The sequence below is a fragment of the Mastigoproctus giganteus genome, chromosome 9, assembly GCF_048544385.1.
Source record: "Mastigoproctus giganteus isolate SK-2022 chromosome 9, ASM4854438v1, whole genome shotgun sequence".
Taxonomy (NCBI): Eukaryota; Metazoa; Arthropoda; class Arachnida; order Uropygi; family Thelyphonidae; genus Mastigoproctus; species Mastigoproctus giganteus.
Window position 1 is genome coordinate 159,582,714 of NC_143583.1, and position 27,166 is coordinate 159,609,879.

The following is a 27,166-nucleotide window of genomic DNA, read 5'->3' on the forward strand; positions in this document are numbered from 1 at the left end:
CTACATACAATCCTAAAACTACAGATAACATTCATATAGGCATTGATAATCACAAAAACATTCACTTTATCAAATAATTCTAAGCTAATTCTACATAACATCGATTCTGAGAACTTCTATTATATTTTGGTACTATACTGTCCATTGTTCTTTTTCTTCTGGTGCATTGAACCACTTCAAATGGGCCTCCATCTGAAAGGCTACCCCTCTGCAGTACTCTGCATCCTCCCAGGGAAACTGTTTCCCGTACTATCGATCTCATGGAGGATGTGATAATCTGGGTGTTTCCTTATGGGTTGGCGAATCTCCTGTTGAATATTTCACTTTGGTGTCGAAAACTTCAGGTGAATAAACATGAAGATCGCAGCTTGGCAACGCGCACTGATATCACTGCACACAGAAATAGACACAACACACACATGAATTACTGTAGGCACTATATTTAAGAGCTTGGATGTTTCAAGGGTTATAGTGAGGAGAATCTGATCATCTCTTCTTTTCTTATTCTACATGATCGACGTCATCTTCGTACAGATTTTCGTTGTAATATACCTGGTAGGTATTGTATGAGGTATCCATGTCACTTGCGTTATTAAATTTTTCAGAGCATAAGTTCCAGATCACTCCTCCTAATATCGCTACGATTAGGAAGACAGCAGGTATTCCTAGAATAGCATACATGATCTCTTTGGACCAATTCCTTTCAATTTGAAGTGTTAATATTGATCTTCCCCAAGCATTCCATGCATGGCATTCATATGAGCCAAATTGATTCGCCTGAATCGAAGTAATGGTTAACGTAGTACTGACTTCTCTGGGATTCCATTCCTCGGTGTATTTTCCAAATAATTCCTTCTTTATTGGGCCTTTCCAAGATACATTTCCCAATGGTGGTACGTGTTTAAAAATGCACTTCGCTTGAACTGTGTCTCTCAAATGTGCTGTAGATGAACTGCAGCTTCCTTTTGGCGGTCCCTCTACAAAGACTAACGATTCACTTTTCACAATGGGGTATCCAGAGATTTCTCCTATACATGTGTAACGACCTGATGTCTCGTAGGATATGTTTTTAATTGAAAAAGTGGAATTGACACTACTTTGAATTAGCCGATCTTCAAAATACCATTTTATCACGGGAAGGGGATTTCCCTTTACATCGCATTTCAACTGCACTGGGTTTCCTTTGGTCGTGGCCATGTCGGTCAGTGCCGTTTGAAGCGTGGGACCATATGATACTGCTATTACTAATGAGGCTTGGGCTGAACCCAATTCATTTCGAACCACACAAGTATAATTGCTATTATGGTCTTTACGGAGAACCTTTCTAATTACCAAAGTACTATTCCCTTCCTTCGTTATTTGTTCATTATCTTTAAACCATTGGTAAAGAAACACATCTGGGTTTGCATACGCTTCGCATCTCAATTTGCATCGGTCAAGTTCCCTAATAACTTTCGAAGTCGTTTCCAAGGAAACTCTGGGTCTGTACTTTACTATTATCCTTATAGAAACCATCATTGGATGAGGATATGAAACATGATTTGCTATGCAAGTAACTGCTTTTTTGTCGTGTTCTGGCGAAAATGTAAAGATCCACTTTAGATACGTATTTATTCTGATCTGGTCTGACCATAGATCTTGACTAGATTGCGTCGATCTTACTACCGAGTTTCCATCAAAGCTAATCCAGCGCAATATGGCGGGTGGTTTTCCTGCTAGGGATTTACACGTGAGAGTGGCTTGATCCCCCTCGATTCCGCTCAGGAAAGGCCCTTCTCCTATTAAAGGTGGCAACGGTGTTGCGTAAACAGTCAATGTAGCTACACTGGATTGGTATTGATGTGCATCTGTGGTTTGTACTTGACAGTAATATTTCCCTTCATCCATTAATTGTACCTGAGAGATTTGTAGTGCATAGTCATTTTCTTTAGACGATCCTATGATTTTATAATCTGGAAGACCTCGTGGTCTGTAGTAACTGTCAATATTCTTCCCATCAAAAACCCATTTTACCGTAGCGGTGATATTTGTTACCAATTTACATGGGAGAGTAACGGTTTGTCCTGCTATTGCTTCTTTATCTAGTGGTTGCCGAACAAAAAGTCCCGAGTATAGAATTGAGCTTTGAAACAATAGTGCAACTATCATGATTTGCAAGATTGTCGGAATTCCTATAGCTATCTCCATTCTGGCTAATAACGTCCTTTGATTTTTTTTTTCCTGTTCTTCTCTGGCCTATCAGAGGGTAAGAAAGAGGTGAAATAGTAAATATCTTTTGTGGTATAGTATGAACACAGTATAAAGATCTAGATCCTGAGCTACTTTCGGTTTTTTTTTTTTTTTTTTTTTTTTTTGAAAACATGATTATATTCACGAGTAGGAAAGACAACTCATGCAGTGCCCTGCATGAGCGCATATAGTTGTGTGAGCGGGGTGTCTCTTTGACTGGAAGCGGAAGGAATTAGCTCGGATGCCGCTGGTCCAAAAACTCCTCTCGATTGGAAACCAAGAAGCGTCTCCTGCTGGTGGGGTGTGGGTGACACCATGTACACCCCCATGGTCGGGGTTGTCATAGTGACAGAAGTGGGCGCCTCGCTCCACTGAGGTACTGATGGTACTTGATTTAGATGCATGTCCAGAGGTGCCAGGACGCCAGAAGTGGACGACTCTCTCCACTTAGGTGAAAAACATAAACTCCTAGTGAGGAGGGAGGTAATCAAGGGAATCCTCTCCGGAGTAGCCTGATTAGGTCGCCTCATAAACCTAGCCTCCCAAATCATTCCGCGATTTAACACAGTGAGAAGGCTGAGGACATCCGTTTTATCCGCTCTGCACTCCAGCGTCTCACAGAGGTTGTTAATATACCACGTGCCTGTCTCTGCATGTTGCCAGTGTACACACTCAGGGATTATGGAGTATATAACCAGAAAATCGGCTTGAAGGACGGGCTCTGGTGCTATATTTACCGTTGACCCGGTATAAAGTGCGATTGGAACTCCCCTGAGAACGTCACCGCCCTGACAAGTCTGAACTAAAAAGACTTTCGGTTTATCCCTTAATGATGGTGAGGAGCTTTCCTGAAATGGGCAAAACAAACGCTCCATACCATACTTTCCGTCTTGAGCACATAAAACTCCACACTCTCCGTGCGTTAGTACGCAACACACAAAGCAGTCTGCTCCTGTGTGATCCTCATCTGCAGCCTGACGTAGGGCCTGCATGATCTCGCTGACCTTAAACTCGTAGTGTACAACAACGTCGAAACCCAGACTAGAAAAGCACACGATCAGTCTGGAAGTATCTTTCTCTATGGAGTTGGCATCCACCAGGGGAGGGCAATCGTGGAAGGTCTTGTTGCTGAAAATAATGCAAGAACCACGTCTAAGGTGTGTCATGGGGTAGAACGCATCTTCAGTTGGCATTTGTAGCGGAATTCCTACCACCTTTTCCGGCGGTAAAGTCTTCTCACTTGGTATTGGAAAGACCATTTCACATAGCTGGACAATTTGTGGACGTTCAATCACCAGTTGCGCTATTCTGTCTCCTGCTCGGATCCCAAAGTTACTATTACCAAGGTTAAACATTCCAATTGCCACATTATCTCCACTGTTCAGTGTTGAGGTTCTTGTGTTAATCTCCAGATAATGGCTCAGAGGGATACCTGTCCGTGGCAAAATTCTTCCTATGTACCCTTCTGGAAGGGACATCCGAAGATCTGTTTGCACGGTGACTCCTGATAATGGGGGTACGAGGTACTCTTTCGGACTATACAGGTCAAAAGCAGTGCCTTCCGGGGTTATCCTAGTAGGTGCATATGCCCTGGTCGAAAGCTTGGTGAAGAACAGTCGTGGTCGGGGGGAGCTGTTGCTACTATGCATCGTGACCAAGGTAATCCTTCGTCGAAGCTGCAATAAAAAACAGACGTAAAACTTGATTCAAAACTTCTTTCTCCTACTCCATTTGATTTACGGGGAGAAATAAATGTTCGGACATATGTGTCATTAACATCAATGGGACAACTTCTTCGGAGTAACGAAGGGGCGAGCCTACTTTCGGAGCTTCTTTAAAATTCTTTTACGTTTTTAAACAAGAAAGGCCTGGGACGGTCGGATGTATTTCTGTCCTCGCATTTTAAAGATATATGTATATTATCTTTTTTTTTTTTTTTTTGATAATAATTATGTAATTGTTCTGTCTTGGTCTTCATATGCCAATGCATTATCACTAGCTCTGTAATTTCCTACGTGCTAGAGTTAGTAGATAAAGTTCTATTTGAAAATTATTTGTAGGACTAAAGTTCTGATTTAGATCGCTCCAAACCTCTATTCGAGATTAAAATTTGGGCTTCTTTTTTTTTTCGAAATAACACAAGAAGAGAATCTTCGTATTTGGACCTTGGAATTCAGATGTTATCTCAATTTCCCCTTTTTTTTTCTTTTTTTTTCTTTTCTTTAAAGAGAATGATAGAAACAAGTAGTGACTGGGAGGAACCAGCCGTCCCCAGGCTAATTGCCTCTTCTCATCTCCAAAAACAAATATTACTTTTCCTTTCTTTTTTTTTTTCACTAGATCCTCTCCTTGAACTTGAATTTAGACATGCAATGAGAGAGAGAGAGAACAAAAGGGAACTAGGGGGGTACCCATGAAGCCCTAGACCAATCGCATCCTTCCTCTCTAACTTTAATCTGGTATACTCAAAATATATTTTGAGGGGAAAAAGATTGATATCTGCTCAATAATAGAGTTTGTTCAATAACAGTTAATTAAAAGTTCTGGCACTAATCTCTTTTTTTTTTTTGAAGAATAATTTATGCTTCTGCCTGCAATCTACGGTTATGATAAATTGAATCGTCTTCCCTGTGTTTCTAACTACACCATTTTGATACTTTTTGCTCATTGATCTATGCAATAACATAACTGTTGACAAAACATAATGATAGAGTCCCATGAGATCTATCCTTTCTCCTTTCTTTCCACTAAAGTAACCTTCTTGATGCACAGTGCCATATTAAGCCAGTAAGGACAACACAAGAAAATGCTAATTCTTGCGGTTTAACCATAAGCTCATTTTAATGCACTATCAACCTAACAATATAATCATATCCATCATTCGCCCAATTTCGTTCTGAACTTCCTTCCTGTGTTTGTTCATTATCAGGAGTTGTGACACAACCTACAAATCTTTTCCACTAAACCCAGGTTATCTGAGTGTGGGGGTTGGTGCTTCTGCTCCCCCCCCCCCTGTACATAGGTTGTATCTTCCTTTTTAATGGTTACAACTACACTTTATAGGATATAATCGGCGGTTTTTTTTTTTTTCAAACGACCTGTAATCCTATTTCTGCTAACCACAATGTCTCAGCAGTGCTCTTCTCATGTCAATCTTCATCTCAAACTTTCTACTAAATAACCTCGTTTACCTTCTTAACCTGCAAAGGGCAAGAAAGGCCTATTTTTCTGAAATATATTGTATCAGTTTTGAAGCTCATTCTCTTCTTAAAAAGTAGTCACGACCTGGGAAATAGGGCTCCAAGGTGACAATGGCTTCAGTTAAACAGAACGACCTTCCAACAAATAACCAAGAACCTGATTATTATTATTTTTTTTTCTCAATCTCTCCAAGCGTCTCTAATAATACCTGCTAAATCAAAACCTCTGTCATTGTCTCGTGAATCCATTCTCGAAGCAAGTGGTCCAAGCATCCACTGTAACGTTCTTTCAGCCCTATCTGGTTGTTGCTCCTGATCTGTATTTCCCTGTACTTCCACATTTTGCTCTGGAGGTTCAGTTCTCTGCGCCTGCATTTCACTGGAGGGATTACTTTGCCCTATTTCTTCTTTTACATCGGAAGCTGATTCGGGAACCAACATTTCATCATGTGTGGGGGGAACAATCGTTACTACTTGAGGAGTATGGGTTGCATGACTCCGGCTACGCAAATTGTAACCATGTGAGTGGACTGGTGTGTGGGCGGTTTCAACTGGACCCCTGGTCTGCTCTATCTCTGCTTGCTTATCCTGTTTTACTACTGACTGAAATTTTTGTCCCTTGTCTGGTAAATATCTCAACGGTATAGAAACAGGGAGCCTCGGGACCGCAAATGAGGTATCCATCGAATCATCCCATGGCTCTTCTTCAGTTTCAATTTCCTCATATAACTGTTTTGGTTTAGTTTGTTCCAAGGTTGAGCCTGGAGGAGTATCAGCTTCAGAGCGCTCGATCCGTAGCTCTGGAAAAGGTCTACGATCTGTTACCTTAGTAAGCCTATCTACATGAACCAATTGTTTATCCTTGGGCTTATAAATGTGTTGAATTTGATAATTTACAGGAGAGGTTTGTGCTATTACCCTATAAGGTCCTGTACTCTGCCGTGCCAATTTGCGTGTATGACCTGGTCTAACTTTTGGTGTATATAAATATACAACACTGCCTACTCTGATCTGTTTATCCACAGCTCTGGTGGAGCGATAACGTTCTTGGTTTTCTGCTGCCTCTTGAAGATGTTGTTCAACAATATCGTATGTGCGTTGCATTCTTGCCACCATTTGTTCGGAGTAATGTTCTAAAGAAGCATAAGTCGGCTGGTCTTGAGATGTCCAAATATGTTGAGGTAGGACCAAATCTCTGCCATATAACAAAAAATTAGGCGTTTCCTGTGTAGATGAGTGAACAGCAGAGTGATAGGCTGCCACGGCTAGCGGGATGCACAGATGCCAATCTGACTGCGTGGTATTGACCACGTGCGACAGAATTGCTGCCAGTGTCTTGTTCAGACGTTCTACTTTGCCATTACATTGCGGATGATACGGAGTTGTCTCGAGCTTCTTAATCCCAAGGCGTTTGTAAATACTTTCCATTAGTTGACTGCAAAAATTACTACCCCGGTCTGTTAACAGTACTTGTGGAATTCCATGTCTTGCCACAACAGAATTAATAAATGCAGTTGCCACTTCTTCAGCTTTTTGTGTCTTCAAGGGTACCACTTCAGCGTATCTTGTGAAGAAATCTACGACTACTAGAAGATATTTGTCCCCATCTAGACTCGTAGGTAATGGCCCAAGTATGTCCATGCTTACCCTGTACCAAGGTGCTGCCTCAGCAGGGACTCGCATAAGGCTTGCCTTTGCTTTAGGATTATATCCTCTTCTCTCCAAACATGAGGCACAGGTGTCTACATAACCTTTTATGTCAGTAAACATATTCAGCCAGAAAAAATCTTTTTTAACTCTTTGTAATGTCTTATCAAACGCCAGGTGACCACTCTGAGGAAGATCATGGCATGCTCTCATGATTTCCAATTTTAATGCATGTGGAACAACTAATTGTTCTAAAGGTCCCTCTCTAGTAGATCTTGCATCAGGAAGAGTATAATGATATAGTATTCCATCGTTCAGATAGTATGAATCTGGAATCTTCACTGATGATTGAGTATTATTCTCTAGTTGTGTGATTAAGAGGTTTAATTTGTCATCTTCTCTCTGTAACGATCTCACCAGATCTTTAGTAGCATTTTTTGGCATCACTAATGCTTCTAGGGTGATTTCAGTTGATAAGGGTGCAACTGTCTTTGTGACATTTCTCCTGCGTGACTTAGGCTCAGACTCCTCTTCCAGCACTGGTCGAGATAGGAAATCTGCATTTGAGTGTAGGCGACCTGGACGGTATTCCACTGAAAAATCGTACCCTTGCAGCATCAAGTTCCATCTAGTTAATCTGGGATTAGGGTTCTTTAACTGAAGTAAATACTTCAATGCGGCGTTGTCTGATATTATGACAAACTTTCTGCCATATAAGTAAGGTCTGAACTGCGAGATTGAATACACAACAGCTAGACTCTCCTTTTCAACAGTGCTATATGATTTCTCAGCCTGCTTCAGCAATCTACTTGCGTATGCAATCGGCTGCCTGGAGCCATCCTTTGTAATCTGTTCCAATACGCTCCCAATCGCAAAATCACTCGCATCAGAACTCAAATAGAACATCTGAGAAAAGTCTGGATAGATTAACAACGGTTCCGATATCAATGCTGTTTTTAACTTTTCAAACGCCGCCTGCGTCGCTTCATTCCAGACAAAAGGAGTATCCTTCTTCGTAAGATTAGTTAATGGACGAGATATTTCTGCATAATCCTTAATAAACTTTCTGTAAAACCCAGTCATCCCTAAAAATCTTCTCACTTGCTTAACAGTTCTGGGTGCCAAGCACTTTTTGATGGCCGCCACGTTCTCTGCGTCTGGAAGAACTCCATCTGAATTGACTCTATGACCCAAATAAGATATTTCCTGCTTTAGAAATTCACATTTTGATGGCTTGAGTTTAAGGTCGTATTGTCTCAATCGTTGAAAGACCATTTCCACTCTTTCCATGTGACTTTTGAGGTCGGAGCTTGCTATGATTATGTCACCCAGGTAACAAAAGATGGATTGTCTTTTCAATCCTTCAAGGACAATAGACATGGCTCTCACGAACGATGCTGGACTATTTTTTAAACCAAATGGGAGACGTCGAAATTCGTACAAAGCTTGGCCAGTAGTGAAAGCTGTTTTGTGTCGGTCCGCAGGGTGGACTGGAATCTGCCAAAAGCCCGCCTGTAGGTCCAAAGTGGAATAATATCTAGCTTTCCCAAGGATGTCCAAAATCTCATGAATTTGAGGGATAGGGAAACAATCTGCCACTGTGTGGGCGTTCAATTTACGGTAGTCAACACAAAAACGTAAATTACCATCCTTTTTCTTGACCATCACAATGGGCGCTGAGTAAGGCGAGAAACTAGGTGTGATTATATTAGCGTCCAAAAGTTCGTTGACTTGATCTTCTACCTGAGATCTTAAGGCGTAGGGAGTGCGATAAGCAGATTGCTTAATTGGAACACTAGAATCTAATTTTATTCTATGTTGCACAACATTGGATCGACCCAACTGGCTAGGTGACTTGGCGAACACATCATTATATTTATGCAACAGTTTAACCAGTTCTCGATGTTCAGTAACAGTTAAATGTTCTAGCTCGAAATCTTCGATTGTCACCGGAGATGATCTTTCAGCCCTTCTTTGTTCACCTGCAAAATTAACTTTGCGCATATTAATAGGCTCAATTTTCGCTAATGCCATTCCCGCTGCGAGATGTAACGGCTCAGAGGACGTGTTGGCTACTGAAATAGCCACCTTCCTGTCTTTGGACAACTTGTCCAAAGAATTCCCAACTGCTAATTCACTGCTATTGAGATCATAATTGGGTTCAGCAAGAACCAACTGTCCTGGGTGGTATGTGTTTGCACACTGAACGGTCAAAACCGTTTCTGTGTTGGGTGGAATAATGTGTTTGGAGGTCAGTTTCCCGACACAGGGCTTTTGGTTGCCCATAATCCGTTCTCTCACTCCCATTTCTCTTATGCAAATCCCAAGTGGTACTGACTTTAAAATTCTTTTCCCTGCGTCTAGTACAAACGAAAATTTCCTTAAAACATCAGAGCCTAAGATAAGTTCGTATCGCGGACTTAATCTATCAAGAGCTACAAAAGCATCTACTTTAAAAGATTTCCCATCCAGAGTTAACTCTACAGTAATCTTTGTATTGAGAGGCACAATATTCCCAGCAATCCCACAAACAGTAATATCGGGAGGCCTCTGTCTTAAATATCTATTATGTTTGATTTTGTCAAACATTCCTGCACTAAGAAGGGTAACTGACGCTCCACTATCAATGAGAAACCTTGTTTTTATGCCCTGTATAAAACCTTCCACCAGGGGTAAATCTGTGTCATTATCTGCTGTATATACCCCGTGTTCTGCCCTACTCCTTCTCATACCCATTCGAAAAAATTTTTGTTGTCAACTTGACCTATCCCTACTCTGCCAACGTGAAGAGATTCCCAAATGATTTATTTGTCTCAGGTTCGTTCCCCTAGGTTGTCGATATTCCGTATATCTACCCTGGAATGCTTCCCTATATCCTGTGTTAAAATTATTTGCATTTATTCTAGCTGGAACACAGTTATTATTTCTACTATAAAAATACCTCCCAACTTTTGGTGAGGGAGTGTACACGTTTCTCCCCGCTATTCTCTGCCGATAAAAGTTGCCTCTCCTCGGCATAAAAGTGCGTCGTCTGCCTGCCAAATAATCGCTAACGTCGCTGCTTTCCAGTCCCTGAAACGACGCTTGCCCCCTGTGGTGATCTAGGTCATGTGATACTCTCTGACCGTAGCTGTCTCCCTGTCTGCTATAGCGTTCTCCCTGCGAAGCGCTCCCTCGTATTGGCCTCCCAGCTGTGTGTCCACTAACTTCGGGCGGACGCGAGTAGGAAGAGCAAGGTTCGCGTTGATCGCGTCTTATTTCTTTTAGTTGTCGATCTATTCCCATTGCGTAATTTTGAAATTTGCTATCAAGGGAAGACAAGTGCCTTTCTAAAGCATTAAAATTAACATCATTAGTTGACAAACGATCAAAAGACTGTTGTAAAGAAGAGATTTTCTCTTCCATGGGGGTCTCATTCTGTTTACATTGTTTATGAGTGGCATCTGCCAAATTAATAGTAACATGTTGCCTTGCATGTGTTAACTTCTCATTTTCCTCCTCTCTTATCGCCACTTCCAGAGCCAGTTGAAAAGTAGTTGGATTCTGGCTCAAAACTAATCCTTTCAATTTGATGCTTAACCCGTTTATGAACTGGGCCAGTAAAGTTTGGTCTCTTAATACTGCCACTTCTTGTGTTTCGTTTCGACTTTTGAACGCAGCCCTGCATAAATTTCTTAAACGTGTTCCAAATTGTATTACAGCCTCGCCTGCCTCCTGTTTAGCGGTGCTAAATAATTGTAATTGAGAAATTAAAGGTATTGGTCGTTCAAAGCGTTTAACGAAGGCTTCTTTAAAGCGTTCATAATTTTTCTCCGCTCTTAACTCGAGCGAATGTGAGAAAAATTCGGCCGCTGGCCCTTTAAGTCTAGACCGAATTACTGCTAATTTCTCGCAATCCGACCAATTTGCAATTTCGGATATCTCTTCTACAGATTCAAAAAACAAGGATACAGGAGGTCCTTCATCATCTTTACCTAGATAGATCGGTATTAGGTTTAGGTAACCCGCGATCGAGGCTGGTTGAACCCTTACTTGTTCTTGAGGTGGCTCTGGTTGCGTTGGGAACAATGTTTCAGATATAGCTAAACTTGCCCCATCTATATTCTGGCTCTCCATGTTCGGTTAATATTTTAATTTTACTGTTATTTGTACAAACAATAACCTTGACTTTACAATATAATTCTTCCCACTGAAAAAAAAAAGCACCTGTAATATTTCACTATATCAAAACAAATATTTTTAAGCTACACTCATATCATCAACACAAGATTGAGCCTTACCTTTTGAAGTTCGCATACATATATATTAAATACATATATTAATACTCACATTAAAAGACAGTATAAAATGCTTATGCTAGCAATAAGCAGCAACTTAAATTTTACCTATTTTCTATCTTTTGGTTAGTCTTCTCTAGACTGGTTTATGAAACAGTTGCTACTTCTTGCTGTGCGTACTTAAATAATATTAATAATGACATCAACAATATAGCGTTATTGAATGTAGGAAATGTAAAAATAATATAGTATTTTATTCTGCCAACATTCCAATAATACCAGCAATCATTGTTTAATTTCTATAAATCTCATCTTTATTTCATCCTTGGTCACGGACACCATTTTGTAGGGTGTCGCCTTCATCTTGTGGATGGCCCTGTTCTCTTTGGTTACGTGGCACGTCTTGATTGGGTTGGTTCTCTTGCTGATTCAAGGCGCCATCTTGTTTCCTCTCCTCTGTGGGGCGACGCCCTTTTTCTGTCTAGTCACTCAACTCACTATCTTTTAGGACAAAATTCCCGCCCTCGGTCTCCAGAAGTTTATATAACCCCTGTGACTGCAGCAAAGAATTAGCGCTGTGTTAAAGAATCGACCAATCGCGATGCGTTGGTTCGATTCCCCGCAATAACTTATTTTAGATGGTTCTTACCTGTGCTGGTGTGATTGGATATGGGCAGAGAGGATGAGACTTAGAAAAACACATAACAATATTTATTAACACATAACAAAACTAAATATACAACACTTGCACTCTACTTAAGTGATCAGTTTAAATAGTGGCATTCAGGCATAAGTTACATTTCATAATGTCAATGTGTGAATCAGGTATTATGCTAGTACAATCTGCTCTTCATAGAAATTCTGTAATTTCTCTTGCAACATTAACTCTTCACAATTCTTACCTTTTGGTAGTGTACTAGACTATTCTAGGTTAATCGTCCAGAATGTTATAGACCCTTTTTGGTACTCCTCATATTCTGAGGCTAAACGCGAGTGGGTGTGTTTAGTTCTCCTGGCTGCTAGTTATCTCTCAGTGCATCCTTCATCATCATTCGGAGCTTAGCGCTTGATCACGCTCGATTATGTTGCATTTTCTTGTGAACATCAGGATGGGGATTTTCGTGTCTATGAGAGCGTTCTGGTCGTTTAACCTATAGTGTATTAACATGTAATTCATTTGTGGTTAGGAAAGAAGCATTGAACAGGTTATCATTTTGGTTTCGGTTTCGGATTGTTACATTCACACGAATAATATAATTGCTTACCAGTTAATTTGCTCACTCCTAGAATTCAGTGGTACGGCCTCCTTCTCTTTAGCGAAATCTAGGCGGGGTCCTCTACTGGGTTCCGGGCGACTTTTCTGGTGGCCGATCTGCTCCTTCTCAGCCTTTGTCTCTCGCTGCCCTTGCGATCTTTCGACTAGGTGTTCATCTGCGAAGAGCCAACTCTCCTCTCTTCGGTGTCCTCTCTCCGTCTCTGTCTCCGTCCGAATCTGTCTCCTTCTCTGTCGTGAACGCCGTCGTCCTCCTCCTCTCTTTTCTGACTCAGCCCTCCTGTATATATCTCGGACTTGAGCGCTACTTTCCCTCTTTAACTTTTTTCTTCGTTGATTACTCAACAATGAGGAATTCTTCGCTCCCTCCCAATGACAGTGGGGAAAGTCATAAATATGACAGAGTCCTGTTCTTTTAGTTGCCCAAGTCTGCGTCACAGGCAGGTGTGAGCCTGGTTTTGCTATCAACCTAAACCTTCTATTTTGTTTATTATCGTTAGCGCGGGGCCGAAGTTCTCGCTGACTCTTTCTACCCCCGTTACGATCCCCTGTTCAGAGCGAAAGTAAGTTTGTGTTAGTCATGGGCTCTTGCCTTCTCATTGGCTCACTCACATCTTCTCTTTAATACTTTCGGTTTGGCTTTCCCTAACTTGAATATTACGAATTCTAATTGAAAACTGTTTTTCGATAATTTCGCCCTAATATCCTGAATATCGGTTTTATTTATTGAACAAAGAATGAGATCTATCCGATCGTCGTGAGCTGAGAATTTATCAGTCTCACATATTCAAGTAATAAAATTATTTTTTTCATACTTTCAGTTAAACAAGTCTTCAGTGAGTTGGACTTCTTAGGCTGGTACACAACTGGGGATGTGCCTAGTGAATCAGATATTAAAGTTCACAAACAGGTAATAATAATTTTAAATTCTTAATCATGAATTTTTTTTTGGATTAAAATAAAAACAAAACAACAGACTAAATACAGTATTCCCTTGATTTGCACAGTTTTGCTATTGCACAATCAGATATTTACTACCAAAATTTTAGATTGCACGGCGAGTTTCGCTAACTGTGTGATTTTTGTTTACAAAGCTTCAAAAATAGGAATGAAGAGCAGATTTTGAAAATTTATTTGTTTTTTATATGATTGAAGATTTCATTGAAGGAGAAACACATTTCACCGTAATAACGTAAAATCCCACAGAATTCCAGCTGTCGGTGTTATTGCAAATGCAATAAGATCGAGTTTAATACCCATTTATAATTAGCATTAGCATTAGTAGAGACATATGATGCAAGAAAGCAAGCTTATGCAGCATCGGCAAAAAAAAAAAAAAAAAAAGTTCCACTTCACCCCTCCGTTCGTTCGAAATACCTGTTTAGCTGAGTCTTAAATTTATTTAGGCTATCAACCTCCACAACAAGGGATGGAAATCTGTTTCACCAACCAACTACCCGCTGGCTAAAGGCAAATTTTCGCACATCCATCCTACATCTGTCTTTCCTCAATTTGAATTTATGCCCTCTCAGGTGATTATTCTGAGCAAGAGGAAGAATCCCATCGGCATTGAGCATGCTCAAACCATTCAAGGCTTTATACACCTCTATCAGATCACCTCGCCGGTGCCTAGTCTCCAGACACTGTAATTTGCAAAACTTAAGCCTTTCTTCGTAAGAGTACCCCTTTGTTCCATTCACTAATCTTGTTGCCCTTCTCTGTACTAGTTCCAGCAGCGCTACATCCTTCTTGAATCATTTCCAGACATATAAACAGTACTCAAGGTATGGCGTGACCATTGCCTTATACAAGGGAATAATCACCTCCTTATTCCTGTATATCATTGACAAGACGGCTCACATCTGGTGAGTATGGGCTTGGCACACCCAGGGTCCTGAGCTGGATATCATCATTCTTCTCTTTCTTGGTGATTCCCTTCTACTTTTTACTCTCTCTCTCTCTCTCTCTCTCTCTCTCTCTCTCTCTCTCTCTCTCTCTCAGGGTTACTCGGGAACTTTTTTTTTTTTTTTTTCCTGGTGCAGCATAAGCCTCAGGCTTCCTTGCATCATATGGATATTAATAATAATAATAATAATAATAAGACACCATGAGCTACTCTTGCAGCCCGTCTGCACTTCGCAGAGAACTTCATATCTGCCTGCACAATTACCCCCAGGTCCTTTTCATTCTCTACCACTGTCAGTGTAGTACCACAGAGTTGATACGTTGCTCTGCGGTTGCTGTTTCCCATATGTTGTACTTTACATTTGTCAATGTTAAACTTCATTTGCCACCTCTCAGCCCATCTGCTCAACCTTTCCAGATCCTGTTGCAGCAGCAGCATAGCATCAGTAGTGTTCTTAACAACCCTGCCAACCTTTGTATCATCTGCAAACTTGGACATTAAGCTTGATATACCATCATCAATATTATTTATAAATACAGAAAACAATAATGGACCCAACACTGAACCCTGAGGGACTCCACTAATAACATTAGTCCACAATGAGCAGTGTCCATTGATTACCACTCTCTGTCTTCTCCCTCTCAACCACCCCTTTATCCATAGCAGCAATTTGCCTCCAATGCCACACTGCTCCAATTTGTGCAGCAGTCTTCCATGTGCAACAGCATCAAAAGCCTTTCTAAGATCCAAGTATATAATATCAGAGTTATTCCTTGCATCCAGTTCTTTTGTGACTGCATCATAGTATCCAATCAAATTGGTCAGGCAAGACTTCCACTTAACAAAACCATGCTGTGTCCGAACTATAACTGAAGTCTTGTCTAGATGATCCTGTAGTGCTTCTTTAACCAGTGCCTCCATTAATTTTCCTGGAACAGAAGTTAAACTCACAGGTCTATAATTACTTGTGTCAGCCTTTGATCCTCCTTTGTGAATTGGGGTCACATTTGCACATCTCCAGTCTATGAGTACCTCCCCCAAGTCCAAGGAAGCTCTCATAATTATGGCTAAGGGTTTGCTTACTTCCTTTGCTGCTTCCTTTAATATAACTGGACAGATCCCATCCACCCCAGGTGCCTTTCTGGTGTTTATCTTCAACAATTTCTCTTCCACTTTACTCTCAGTTATTACAAGATTATCTAGCTTACTGCCAGAGTTGAATACACCTCTGGCATTCCCCTAGCTGAATAACTCCTCATGTGTAAATGTCGATGCAAAATATTCATTTAGTTTGTTAGCTACCTGAGCAGGATCATCAACAGTTGAACCATTAGACTGCACTAACAGAAAAGCCCAATAAACCAGAAAGTGCAAGTTGTTTTTATTGTTTTATGGTCGTGACCTCCAGAAATGTGCTTTAGAAAAATATCACAAAGGCATTCAAAACTGATTCTTATAACCAAACAGCAGTAAACGGTGGTGTATTTGTCTGGTTATTTTTGAAAAAACTTCCTAATTCAGGAACCCTCTTCATCAGTTATTCTATGTTAGCTGTTCAGATAGAATCTTTTTCTGGTTTGTGCAACGTAAAGTGTTTTAATTGGTAAGCATTGCTTTTGCTGATTTAGTATTTCTTGTCTATATAAAGTGTATGTTTAATTAGTTTCTAAAATGAAGAAAGCTACAATTAAAGCTACAATAAAAAAAAATTTAAATTTAGAGGAAAAATTAAAAATTGTTAAGGAGTTAGACTCTTACTAATTAGACTCTTACTTTAAAATTTAAAACATATAAATAAAGTAACATTCTGAAAACTACTGTTTATATAAATAAAATTTTTCATATACAGTCATCCCCTGATTTGTGTGGGGTTAAGTTCTGGGAAAGCGCTGCTCAATGAGAAATGTAGTTTATGGCATAATGAGGGTTCCATACCTGTGTACAATAAAAAAAATAATAATAAAAAAAAATGTGCAAAAAAAAAATTAAATTGAAAAAATTGTCAAAAAGAAAAAAAAAATGTCTTCATTTGGTACGAAAAAAAGAAAAAAAAATTGTCTTCATGACTAAGAAAAAAAGAAAAAAAAATTAGAAATGTTCATAAAATTAATCTTGCTAATCCTTACCTCTAGATTTTAATCTAAATTCATTGCTTCTTCCTTACTGTTTTACTGTGATAAACTTGCAACAGTATCCAGCACTTTTTGAAAAAAAATAGTTAAAATTGTTTGCTTAGAAGCACTCTGTTTTTCTCTATAAATTTCTTCATAAGGAACTAAAGCTAATGATAAAGTTCTGCAAAAAATTAAACTCCTCTCCAAATTAGGATCCATATTCAGAGCTTCTTGGCTAAGCTGATTTGCAAGTTTTAAAAACTCCACTAGTCTCTTCGCGGTCAAATTTTTGTGTGCATCTTCTTTGTTTTTATCATTTTTGTCATCATCTTCTTCACATTGCAAAAAAATATTGTCTACTGATAATTGTTCTCTATGAGATTCAAGGACCTGTGTGATATCTGCTGGTTCCAGTTCTTCAACTACCTCCGGAATTTCGACCATGACTTGTTTAGTGCAGCTTTGTGGCCATAGCTTTTTCGACACTGCATTCATTGCTGAGTTCTTAACTTCACTCCATGTAAATTCAATATTTTTTACAGCATCAAGAATGTTATAATTCTGCTAATAATCTCGAATTGAAAGACTGCCTATTCCATCAATAGTTTCTACCACTGTAAAAAAGATCTTCTTCGGTAATAAAGTTTAAAGGAAGCTATAACACCCTGGTCCATCAGCTAAATTAATGAACTTATATTAGCTGGAAGAAAGGTAACTTTCACATTTGGGTGTAGATCAGACAAATGTGCAGGATGACTGGGCACATTGTCAAAAAGCCTGGATTTTGAATGCTATGTTCTTCTTCAGGCAAATCTTTTTGTTTTGATGCAAAAGCAATTTAAAAACCAATCCCCAAAGATTTTATATGTCATCCAGGCTTTTTTGCTTGATTTCCAATGAACTGGTAAGGAGCTTTTTGATATTCCTTTAAAAGCTCTGGGATTTTCTGATGTATAAATTAGAAGCAGTTTACACTTAAAATCAACTTCTGCATTGCCACATAACAAAAGTGTTAACTTATCTTTTGCAGCTTTGAAACCTGGGGAGGTTTTCTCTTCTTTTGAAATGAATGTTTGGCTTGACATATGCTTCAAAATAAGCCGTTCTCATCAGCATTAAACACTTGACTTGCTAGATAGCCTTCAGTCACAATAACATCTTTTAAAGTTTTCGGATACAAAGAAGCAGCTTCCGTATCTGCACTGGCTGCTTTGCCCCCTAATTGTAGATTGTGAAGACTGGCGTTTTTTTTTAATTTTCAAACCAATCCTTACTGGCCTGAAAGATATCTTGATTGGGTGGACCAGTTTCTTCTTCTATGATAGGATTTTTCACTTTTGTAGTGCTTTTTGCAGCCAATGGTGTGGAACAGATAACTGAACTTTTAATTTTCTAAGAATTTTCTTTAATTTGTCGAATATGCTGTATTTCTTGGCCAATGTCACAACCTTTTCGTCATTTACTATCTTAAGTAAACTTTTATGTAGCCATTATTTTGCTTTTAAGTTGCAATTTCAACACTCACAAAGAGTCTGGCTATTATTATGCACTTTGGCCTTCTCTTGCTTTATTATTAGTATTGGCAAGTGATGCAAGAAAGCAAGTTTATACAGCATCAGAAAAAAAAAATAAAACATTGCCTGCTTCATGTCTCCATATCTTCTAAAAATATGCATAATTCTTCTTAAATTCATTCAAACTATCCACTTATACTTTCACAGCACTAGAAGGTAGTTTGTTCCAACAGTCAGTTACTCTTTGGCTGAAAGTAAATTTTTGCACATCTATCCTGCAGCCATCCTTTTCAATTTTGACTCTATCTCCTTGTGTGTGTTGTCTAAAAAAGTCATACTACCATCACCATTATTAAGAGTATTCAATCCATTTAAAGCCTTAAACACTTTATTCAAGTCTCTTCACAAGTGCCTGAATGTTTTAGCAAAGCAATTTGCTAAAACATTCTGGCAACCAGAAGAAGAAGAGCAACCAGAGTACCCCTTTGGCTCTTCTCTGCATCCATTCCAAGAGATTAATATCTTTCATAAAATGAAGCTTCCAGACCTGTATGAGCACTCAAGATGCGGCCTAACTATTGCCTTATACACTGGATAATCAACTCCTTGTTGCTGCTGGCAAAGTTCTCATATATTGACAGAACCCCATGAGCTGTTCTAGCAGCCTGTCTGCAGTGCTCAGGGAACTGCATCATCTCAGAAAACTTCATGTTTTTCTTTCTCCACCAGCCTGAGAGGCTACAAACCTAATTTGTATGTTATTCTTGGATTACTGCTGTCCATATGCAGTACCTTCCATTTACCAATATTAAATCTGAATTGCTGATTCCTAGTCCACCTACCCAATTTTTCTACATCTTAACTCTTACTAGGTCTTGCTGCAATAGTGTGCCTTGATTCCTGTCATAAATCACCCTGCCAACCTTTGTATCATTTGCAAACTTGACAATAATAGAACCTGGATAAGAAATTCTCGCATAAGAAGTTTTTCCCTTTACTGGATTTTGTTTCTTGATTCCCAATTTCAATTCTATATATTGCAATGTATTATTTTTCTGTGTAAGAAGTTTCATGGGCAAAAAGCTTTCCTGCATAAAAATTATGTGATAAAGAATACACGGTGTATTATTATAATGACGTTTTTCCACTTAATATGTTTTTTAATATAGGAATTCTTTATTTTTATATTAACAAAATATAAAACAATATAAATATTTTGGTAATCCAAGTTAGTGCCTAGCATCATTTTAGTTTGTAGTAAATCACCAAAGTAGGTGAAATGGCATCATTTTTTATATCTTCTATTGTGAATGCCTTCACAATGAGTTGCCCTGATATTGCACTACCTGTAATAAGCAATGCTTTACCACTGGAGAAGAGTAATGTTATTTATTCTCAGTGAATACCACCACCCAGGAGGTGTGTGGTGGTATTCGCAGAGAACACTACATTAGTATAAAATACAAAGACTCAACTTTAAATCTTTCTTTTGGATCGAGAATAGGATCATCATGAGAATAGGATCATAAGAGAATTGTCTTATTTTTTTTCCAAGGTTTGTTTGTGTGTTATTTGGTTTTTAGGAGCATTAGCAACTAAGGCCATATTGCTCCGGGATATGCGGTGGTCTTTCACTGACCTTTCCGCATCCTCCATATTTGGTGGTGACGGGCTCGAACCCGGTCTAATCAAGAAGCGTGTGCTACGCACTGCTGCTCCTTCCCACCTGGCTACGGAGGCGCCTTTTTTTCAAGGATGAATGAATTGTTGAGGTATAAATGTTGGATGTTCAAAATTGAGATCCTCCGCTATTGTTGAGATTGTTGGTTGTTCAAAATTGAGATCAACAACTATTGTTGTTGCTTCTTTAAGAGTTTCTTCAAATCGCTCATCTGAATAATATTTTTTTAAATATTCCATTTTATTCAAAATCTGTTTTTTCCCTTGGACATGTCTGCTGTTATGTTCTGCACAGCTGGTCAAATTAATTTGATTTAAAATATTATTCCAAACTGTGCAACATGAAAATTGAAACTGTTTAATTTTCTGAGGCTTCTTTTTTGAAATGAAGGATCATATGATGAGTCCTGGCTTACTTCAAATAGTGCATCGTAAATCTCTCCTGGTGAATATCAGAATCGTCTATTTGCATTTATCCTGCTTTGCCATCTATTTTGACTTAGAGGTGTGAGTTTTTGTTCAAGATGCTTCTTTATGGTCTAATTGCATTTATCCTGCTTTGCCATCTATTTTGACTTAGAGGTGTGAGTTTTTGTTCAAGACTGCCCAATGAAAAACTAAAAAAGTTGTAAATGGCTTGCACTGTGTAAAATATGAAGCAGCATCCTTAGATGATTTGGAGGCATTACTGACAACCAGATTGAGTGAATGTGCATGGCAAGGAATGAAAAAAGCTTAATTATTTAAATTCGATATTCTTTGCTGTGCAACTGCATGTTGTTCATGCATGTTTGAGCTGTTATTGTATCTTTGGCTGCACAAATTTTCTAAGGGTATTCCATAATGTTCTAATCTTTGTATAATTATATCTGGGAGAGCTTTCCCAGTAGTTTAGTTCACTGGTATAAATTCTAGAAAGTGTTCACAAATTTTCACTTCTGCATTTTCATTAAATTTTCACAAATCGTACTGTTATTGATATTTCTTGATTTCGCTCAGATTTTGAGTATAATCAACTAGAATTGAATAATATTTGGCATGTTTCAAATCCGATAAAATTTTATTGTGCATTTCATTAGAAATTAATTTTATTTTCTCATTTTTTGGTATTTTTATCCAAATAATCGGTGCGAATTTCTTCATCTTACATGCTCAGCCATAGCACTCAAATTTTCCCAGTAAATCAACTGGTTTCAAGAAATTTCCATTGTTATCATATACACTGGTGTGCAAAACTTAAGAACCAGTCAGGTTTTCACCCGTAGCTTCTCATAGGAGTGGCCTGGATATGGGAAAAGCATATCAAAGGAACCTCATGAGGTACAGAAATGATGAAGGGAACAACACCGACACAACAACAGAAACAAAACGGTACAGAGGGACTTTATTCAAAAATGGCAACATAGCACTGGCTGCCATGATATAGATGCATCACTGCCAAAGATGGAACAAAGGGAAGAGGTGGTTCTCAGTAGGAGATATGGCCATCCCTAATGTCGATGCAGGCTTTGCACTGCCTATCCATACTTAGAACAACACTGTTGATAAATTCTTGCGATAACATCTTCCATTCCTCTGTCAGCACCATCTTCAGCTGGTGAACATTTTCTGGTGGGTGTGGACATGCCGCTAGGTGTCTCCCCAGAGCGTCCCATATGTGTTTGATGGGATTTAGATTGGGGGGGGAACTGGCAGGCCAATCCATACAAACAATGGCCTCACTTTCCAAAAGTATATCAACAGCTGCAGTGCGATGGGTGTGGCGTTATCATTCATAAACACGAACTCAGGACCAATGGCACCTTGGAACAGACACACACGGGGAAGGATTACCGCAGTACAGGAGCGTGCACCGGTTACAATACTGCCTTCCAGTATCTGGAGTTGTGTATGTCCATTCAAGATAATGCCTCCCCAGACGAGAACACCTCGACCGCCATATCAATCCCTTTGAGTGATGTTTGCGAGGTGATACCATGTGCCAACCTCTGCTGTATTAGCTGACATCCAAAATCGCTGCTGAGACTAATCTACTCTTATCAGTAAAGAGTACCTTCCCCCATTGCACTGCTGTCTAGTCCTTGTGTTCGATGCACCACTGTAAACGGTGTCTCCGATGGGCGGCGCCTCCGTAGCCAGGTGGGCAGGAGCAGCAGTGCATAGCACACGCTTTTTGGTTAGATCGGGGTTCGAGCCCATGACCACCAAATACGGAGGATGCGGAAAGGTCAGGGAATGACCACCGCATATCCCTGGAGCAATATGGCCTTAGTTGCTAATGCTCCTAAAAACCCAAATAACAACTCCAATAGGCAGATGTTAAAGGGACACAACGTACTGGCCATTGGGCAAACAGTCCACCTTTGTGGAGTCGCCTGGCCACAGTAAACCATGATATCCTGCATCCTGTGTAGCTGGTTTGCAATTGATCCCACTGTCTGGTGTCGGTTCCTCTTGGCCTGTAGGCGTATATAGCGGTCATCATTGGACAGCCACCACTGATCCTTTGAACAGCTGTACCTGTCGTTCTGAAGACCGACCATGCACGTTAGACGATGCTATGGGCGAAACCGAACTCTGCACCCACATTCCTCGCACTTCGACCTCCCTTGAGCTTCCCAATTATTCCACCATGGGTAAAGTCATCAAGATGCTGTCTACTGGCTATTTCGTTGTCTGTAGCACTGTATGAAACCAATCAAATGCCTGTAACAGACGTGCTCACCATTCAGTAATTTGCACATAACTGCTGCTTTGATCTGTTTATGTGAGCCCTCTCATCTCAATTCAAATTTTTGCATGTGCATCTGCTTTCTACTGAATGGCCACAGTTATACAAATTGCCACAGGCTGTTTTGTTTGATTTTGTGGTTGTAACCTTTAGAAATAGTGATGGTTTTTTTTAAGTTTTGCACACCAGTGTATAAAATGTCCAATGATCCATGGAATGTGAGGCAGTCCATTTGGCTAGGAAATTAATGATTGTTACTGAACATTCCAACACAGTTTGGCAATGTAGAATTTCTGAATTTAGTCTATGTGGCTGTATCATATCAATTGTTATAAATCAACAGGGATTACCTTTATTTTAGATATAGGAAGCTTCTTTTCCAACTCGCTAATACTTCTTGAGGATGGCGATATCAATTTTGCAAAACAGGTGGGACACCTTCCCCACTGTCAGAACCAATCAACGATTGTTGAGACTGCACGGTCTAAACACTATGGTTCTGACAGTGGGGAAGATGTCCCACCTGTTTTGCAAAATTGATATCGCCATCCTCAAGAAGTATTAGTGAGTTGGAAAAGAAGCTTCCTATATCTAAAATAAAGGTAATCCCTGTTGATTTATAATATAATAGAATATAGGAATTATCGAGCACTTAATAGCTCTCGATTATCAAAACATATCAATAGTTGTACTGGAACATAATCTGTTTCACAACCCAATCCAATTGCATGTTCAATCTGTGAATACACTAACGACGATCTATTAATATATATTTCATTTTTTTTATCGTACTGGATTGCATAAATTGATGCGTTTCTTTAAATGGATATTCAAATGTAGAATCTAGTTTTGAAGGACTTTTTTTAACAATAATTATTCACATTGCATCAGTAATTATTATTGGCCATGTAGCTAGATCTGATCCTATATCAGTCTGCCCGTTGTCCACTTCCATTAATTGCTCTTCAGTTCTAGATTTAGATAATGGTTCTTTTTTGTCTCAACTCTTTGGCTGAAGAAGTAAATCTTTGGATTGATTGTGATTTTGTCTTTACCAGTAAGCAAACATAAATGTTGGTCGAATTGTTCATCTTTATCAGTTAGATTCAATCCTACGTCATTCTGTCCATCTTCCAATAATTGATCATCAGTTTTAGATTTGGATAACAACTCTTCATTTCTGGATTCTTCAGCTGAAGAGTCCAGAAATGAAGTCCAGAAGTAAATTTTTGGATGGATTGTGATTGATCATTTTTACCAGTTAGCGAAGATAATCTTTGGTAGGATTGCTGTTCATCTTTATCAGTTGATAAAGATAACACCATTCTGCATGGTTTTTGATTTTTGTAAACTAATAGGTTTTTTTAACTCAGTTTTTTACACTGATTTCATAAATGTTATTCATATTTTCTACCATGTACTGTTTTTTCACAAATCACTTAAGTTGATATCATCAGTTGTATTATTGAATGTATTAAGTTAGTTGTAAATGCTGGTAATTTGTAAACTAAATCTTCAGGTGCTGGCAACGCTGCCATCACTCATTTGTTTCTTGACCTTGAGAGCTCCATACAGCAGTGTTTATCAGGATGCGCTCAGTTTATTTTTGAGGTTATCGTGTCAGACTTGTGCTGAAAAGTAAGTAAAATGTCTTCATGCAAGTTTGAACAATCCAAACTTATTTTATAGTCCTCAAGCAAAGACAAGATATTACAGAATTTGTAAAAAATGTGTATTTGTGCTTATTTTGGAGTGAAGCTCAGTGACCAAGGTAAACAATGGACTCCATATAAAGTTTGCTGAATCTGTGTTGAAGCATTGAGATTGTAGAAAGTGGTAAAAAGAAGGCTATGCCATCTTTGCAACTTTGGCAAGTTGCAAAGAAAAAATACAAGTGGTTTTAAGCAAAATAAAGAAAGAGTGACAGCTCTTATGTGTGTAAATGCATCCGGCAAACACAGAATTAAGCCTTTAGTAATTGGTAAATACCATCGTCCATGAACCTTGAAGGAAATTATGCATTTTTCAGTGACTAACAAGGCCCAAAAAAAATGCTTGGATGGATAAGGCAATTTTTCAAGATTGGTTCACTGATGAATTCGTTCTAGCAGTTCGAAAGAATTTAAGTGATATGGAAAAGAGTCCAATTTCTAAATCTGTGTTCGTTTTTGATAACCGTAGAACCCATCTTCATGAATCCAAATTAGTTTCTGATTATGGAAATATTTTTTTCACAATCAGAAACTTATTTTACCATCCAATGACACTTCTCTCATTCAGCCCATGGATCAAGGAGTTATCCAAAATTTTCAATGCCATTACAGAGGTTATTTTATGAAACAAATGATTAGCAAGGATATCTCCATTCTCAACTTCCAATTGGCGCCTCCGTAGCCAGGTGGGAAGGAGCAGCAGTGCGTATCACACGCTTCTTGATTAGACCGGGGTTCGATCCCATCACAACCAAATATGGAGGATGCGGAAAGGTCAGGGAATGACCACCGCATATTCCCGGAGCAATATGGCCTTAGTTGCTAATGCTCCTAAAAACCAAATAACAAACAAACAAACTCAGCTTTCAACAGGGCTTTGCAATTAAAGATGCAGTATATTCTATACTACATAAATGAGGGCTTACATATGCTCAATTTTTCCTACGTTCTATTAATATTTTAGAAATAAACAGGGAGTTACCTTTTATTCAGTCAGTAGGATTTCTTCTTTACCAATTCTCTGTATGCAAATAAATTACAAAATGATACATTAAAACAAGAATACATAATTTAAAATAATTTAAAACTCATAATGTGTTCCTCACTATTGACACACGGGCAGTCCAACACACCAGGATCACAGTGGTAAACCCCAACCCAACCACAGAAATATCAAACCCCCCATGCAACCTTTAGCGAAGGAAGACATTTTGTCATAAATGCGAATTTGAAATACGAATTAAATACTATTAAAATGAGATAAAAGTACGATAAAATGATGAATTTAAAAAAATTTTTAGTGGATTTTAAATTCATTGTTTTATCGTACTTTTATCTCATTTTAATAGTTTTTTTCAAATCGTATTTCAAATTTGCATTTATGAAAATATGTCTTCATTTACTAAAGGTTGCATGGGGGTTTGATATTTCTTGGGTCAGGTTGGGATTCACCACTGTGGTTCTGGCATGTTGGACTGCCCATATGTCAACAGCGAGGAACACATTATGAGTTTTAAATTATGTAATCTTGTTTTAACGTATCATTTCGTAATTTATTTGCATAAAGAGAATTGGTAAAGAAAAAATCCTACTTGACTGAATAGATGGTAACGGCTTGTTTATTTCTAAAAAAAGTATATAAGTATATTCTATAGCAATTGCTTGGAATATTGTGAAACCCATCACTCTTGTGAGAGCTTGGAGGAAATTATGGCCAAGTGTCACATCTGCCGATTTACCATCTGATGAAGATGACAATGACGGTTTTAATGTAAGGTCAAGGAAGCAGTATTGAAGAAACAATGCAAACAGTTCAGTCCACAACAACAGAAAATCCTTTACGTAACCTTGAAGTTGGAAATATTGATGCATGGCTCACTTTTGATAATGAGGTTGAATTATCATAGTCATTCTCAGATCAAGAAATCATTGATGGTGTCATTCCTCCTGAGAAACTAGATTATGCACTTTATTCAGAAGAAGAGGTCACACAACTGAAAAGATAACTTTGGCTGTTGCAGAATCAAGCATGGAAAATATTCTTTTTTTTTGAACAAAATCCAAGCTTTACCATGGAAGAAGTAATTCAAGTACACATGCTGCGAAACACCATGATAACGAAAAAGAAAAAGAAAAAAGAGCATCAATGAAACAAAGTGATATAAGAAAATTTTTGAAAAAAGCAGTTACTATTCCTAAAGAAAACCATCAAGAAAGTGTACCCTCTACTACAGATGAAGCATTAGAAGAAATGGCAGCCTCTACATCTAAAGCAGACATATTTGAAGGGGATCAGCTAGAATTGAAAATTTTTAAAATTTTTTATGTTTATGTACTAAAATACATTTATGTTTTTATATTAAAGCATTTTTATGTTTTTTTTTATGTTTACATATTACAGGATGCTTATGGTTTTTATGTGCAGTTAATAAAATTGCATTCTTAATCTCTCTATTTTTTATTTAGCCTCATTATTTCTGCATTAAATATATTAAAAATAAAACTTTCTACGTAATGGAAAAATCGAATTAAGAAAAATCGGCACCTTCAATCCCCGAAAGCGCTTTTATTCTTAAACTCTACTGCATATCATGTGCTGCTCAGTGCACTCCCCCAAACAACAGAATGAGACTGGCTGTAACTTGTAACACTAAATGCTAAACCACTCCTCTGGCACTTACTTAACATCAAAACTCACGCCAATAGGGAGGCATAGTACAAAATTATAAGTAATTGATTCCCGATTTTATAATTAATAAATAGGGGGCTTAGAGGGGAACAGGCATTCTGTGTGTTATCAGACACCCAGTCTAAAACACTGATGGATCCAATATCTTTCTATTTTAGAAGATTTCAAAAAAGTCTGGCTAGCCTGTCTCCCTA

General features: G+C 38.7%; 1 protein-coding gene across 2 annotated transcripts in view; it reads left to right on the top strand.

The window, feature by feature from the left end:
* CSN6 (COP9 signalosome subunit 6) overlaps nucleotides 1–27,166 on the top strand; it is a 256,482-nt gene that overhangs the window by 44,182 nt on the left and 185,134 nt on the right. For both annotated transcript variants that reach the window (XM_090381728.1, XM_090381726.1), the window contains exon 3: nucleotides 13,448–13,536. In XM_090381728.1, coding sequence (XP_090237854.1) covers nucleotides 13,448–13,536 — 89 coding nt within the window. The remainder of the gene's footprint in view (nucleotides 1–13,447; nucleotides 13,537–27,166) is intronic.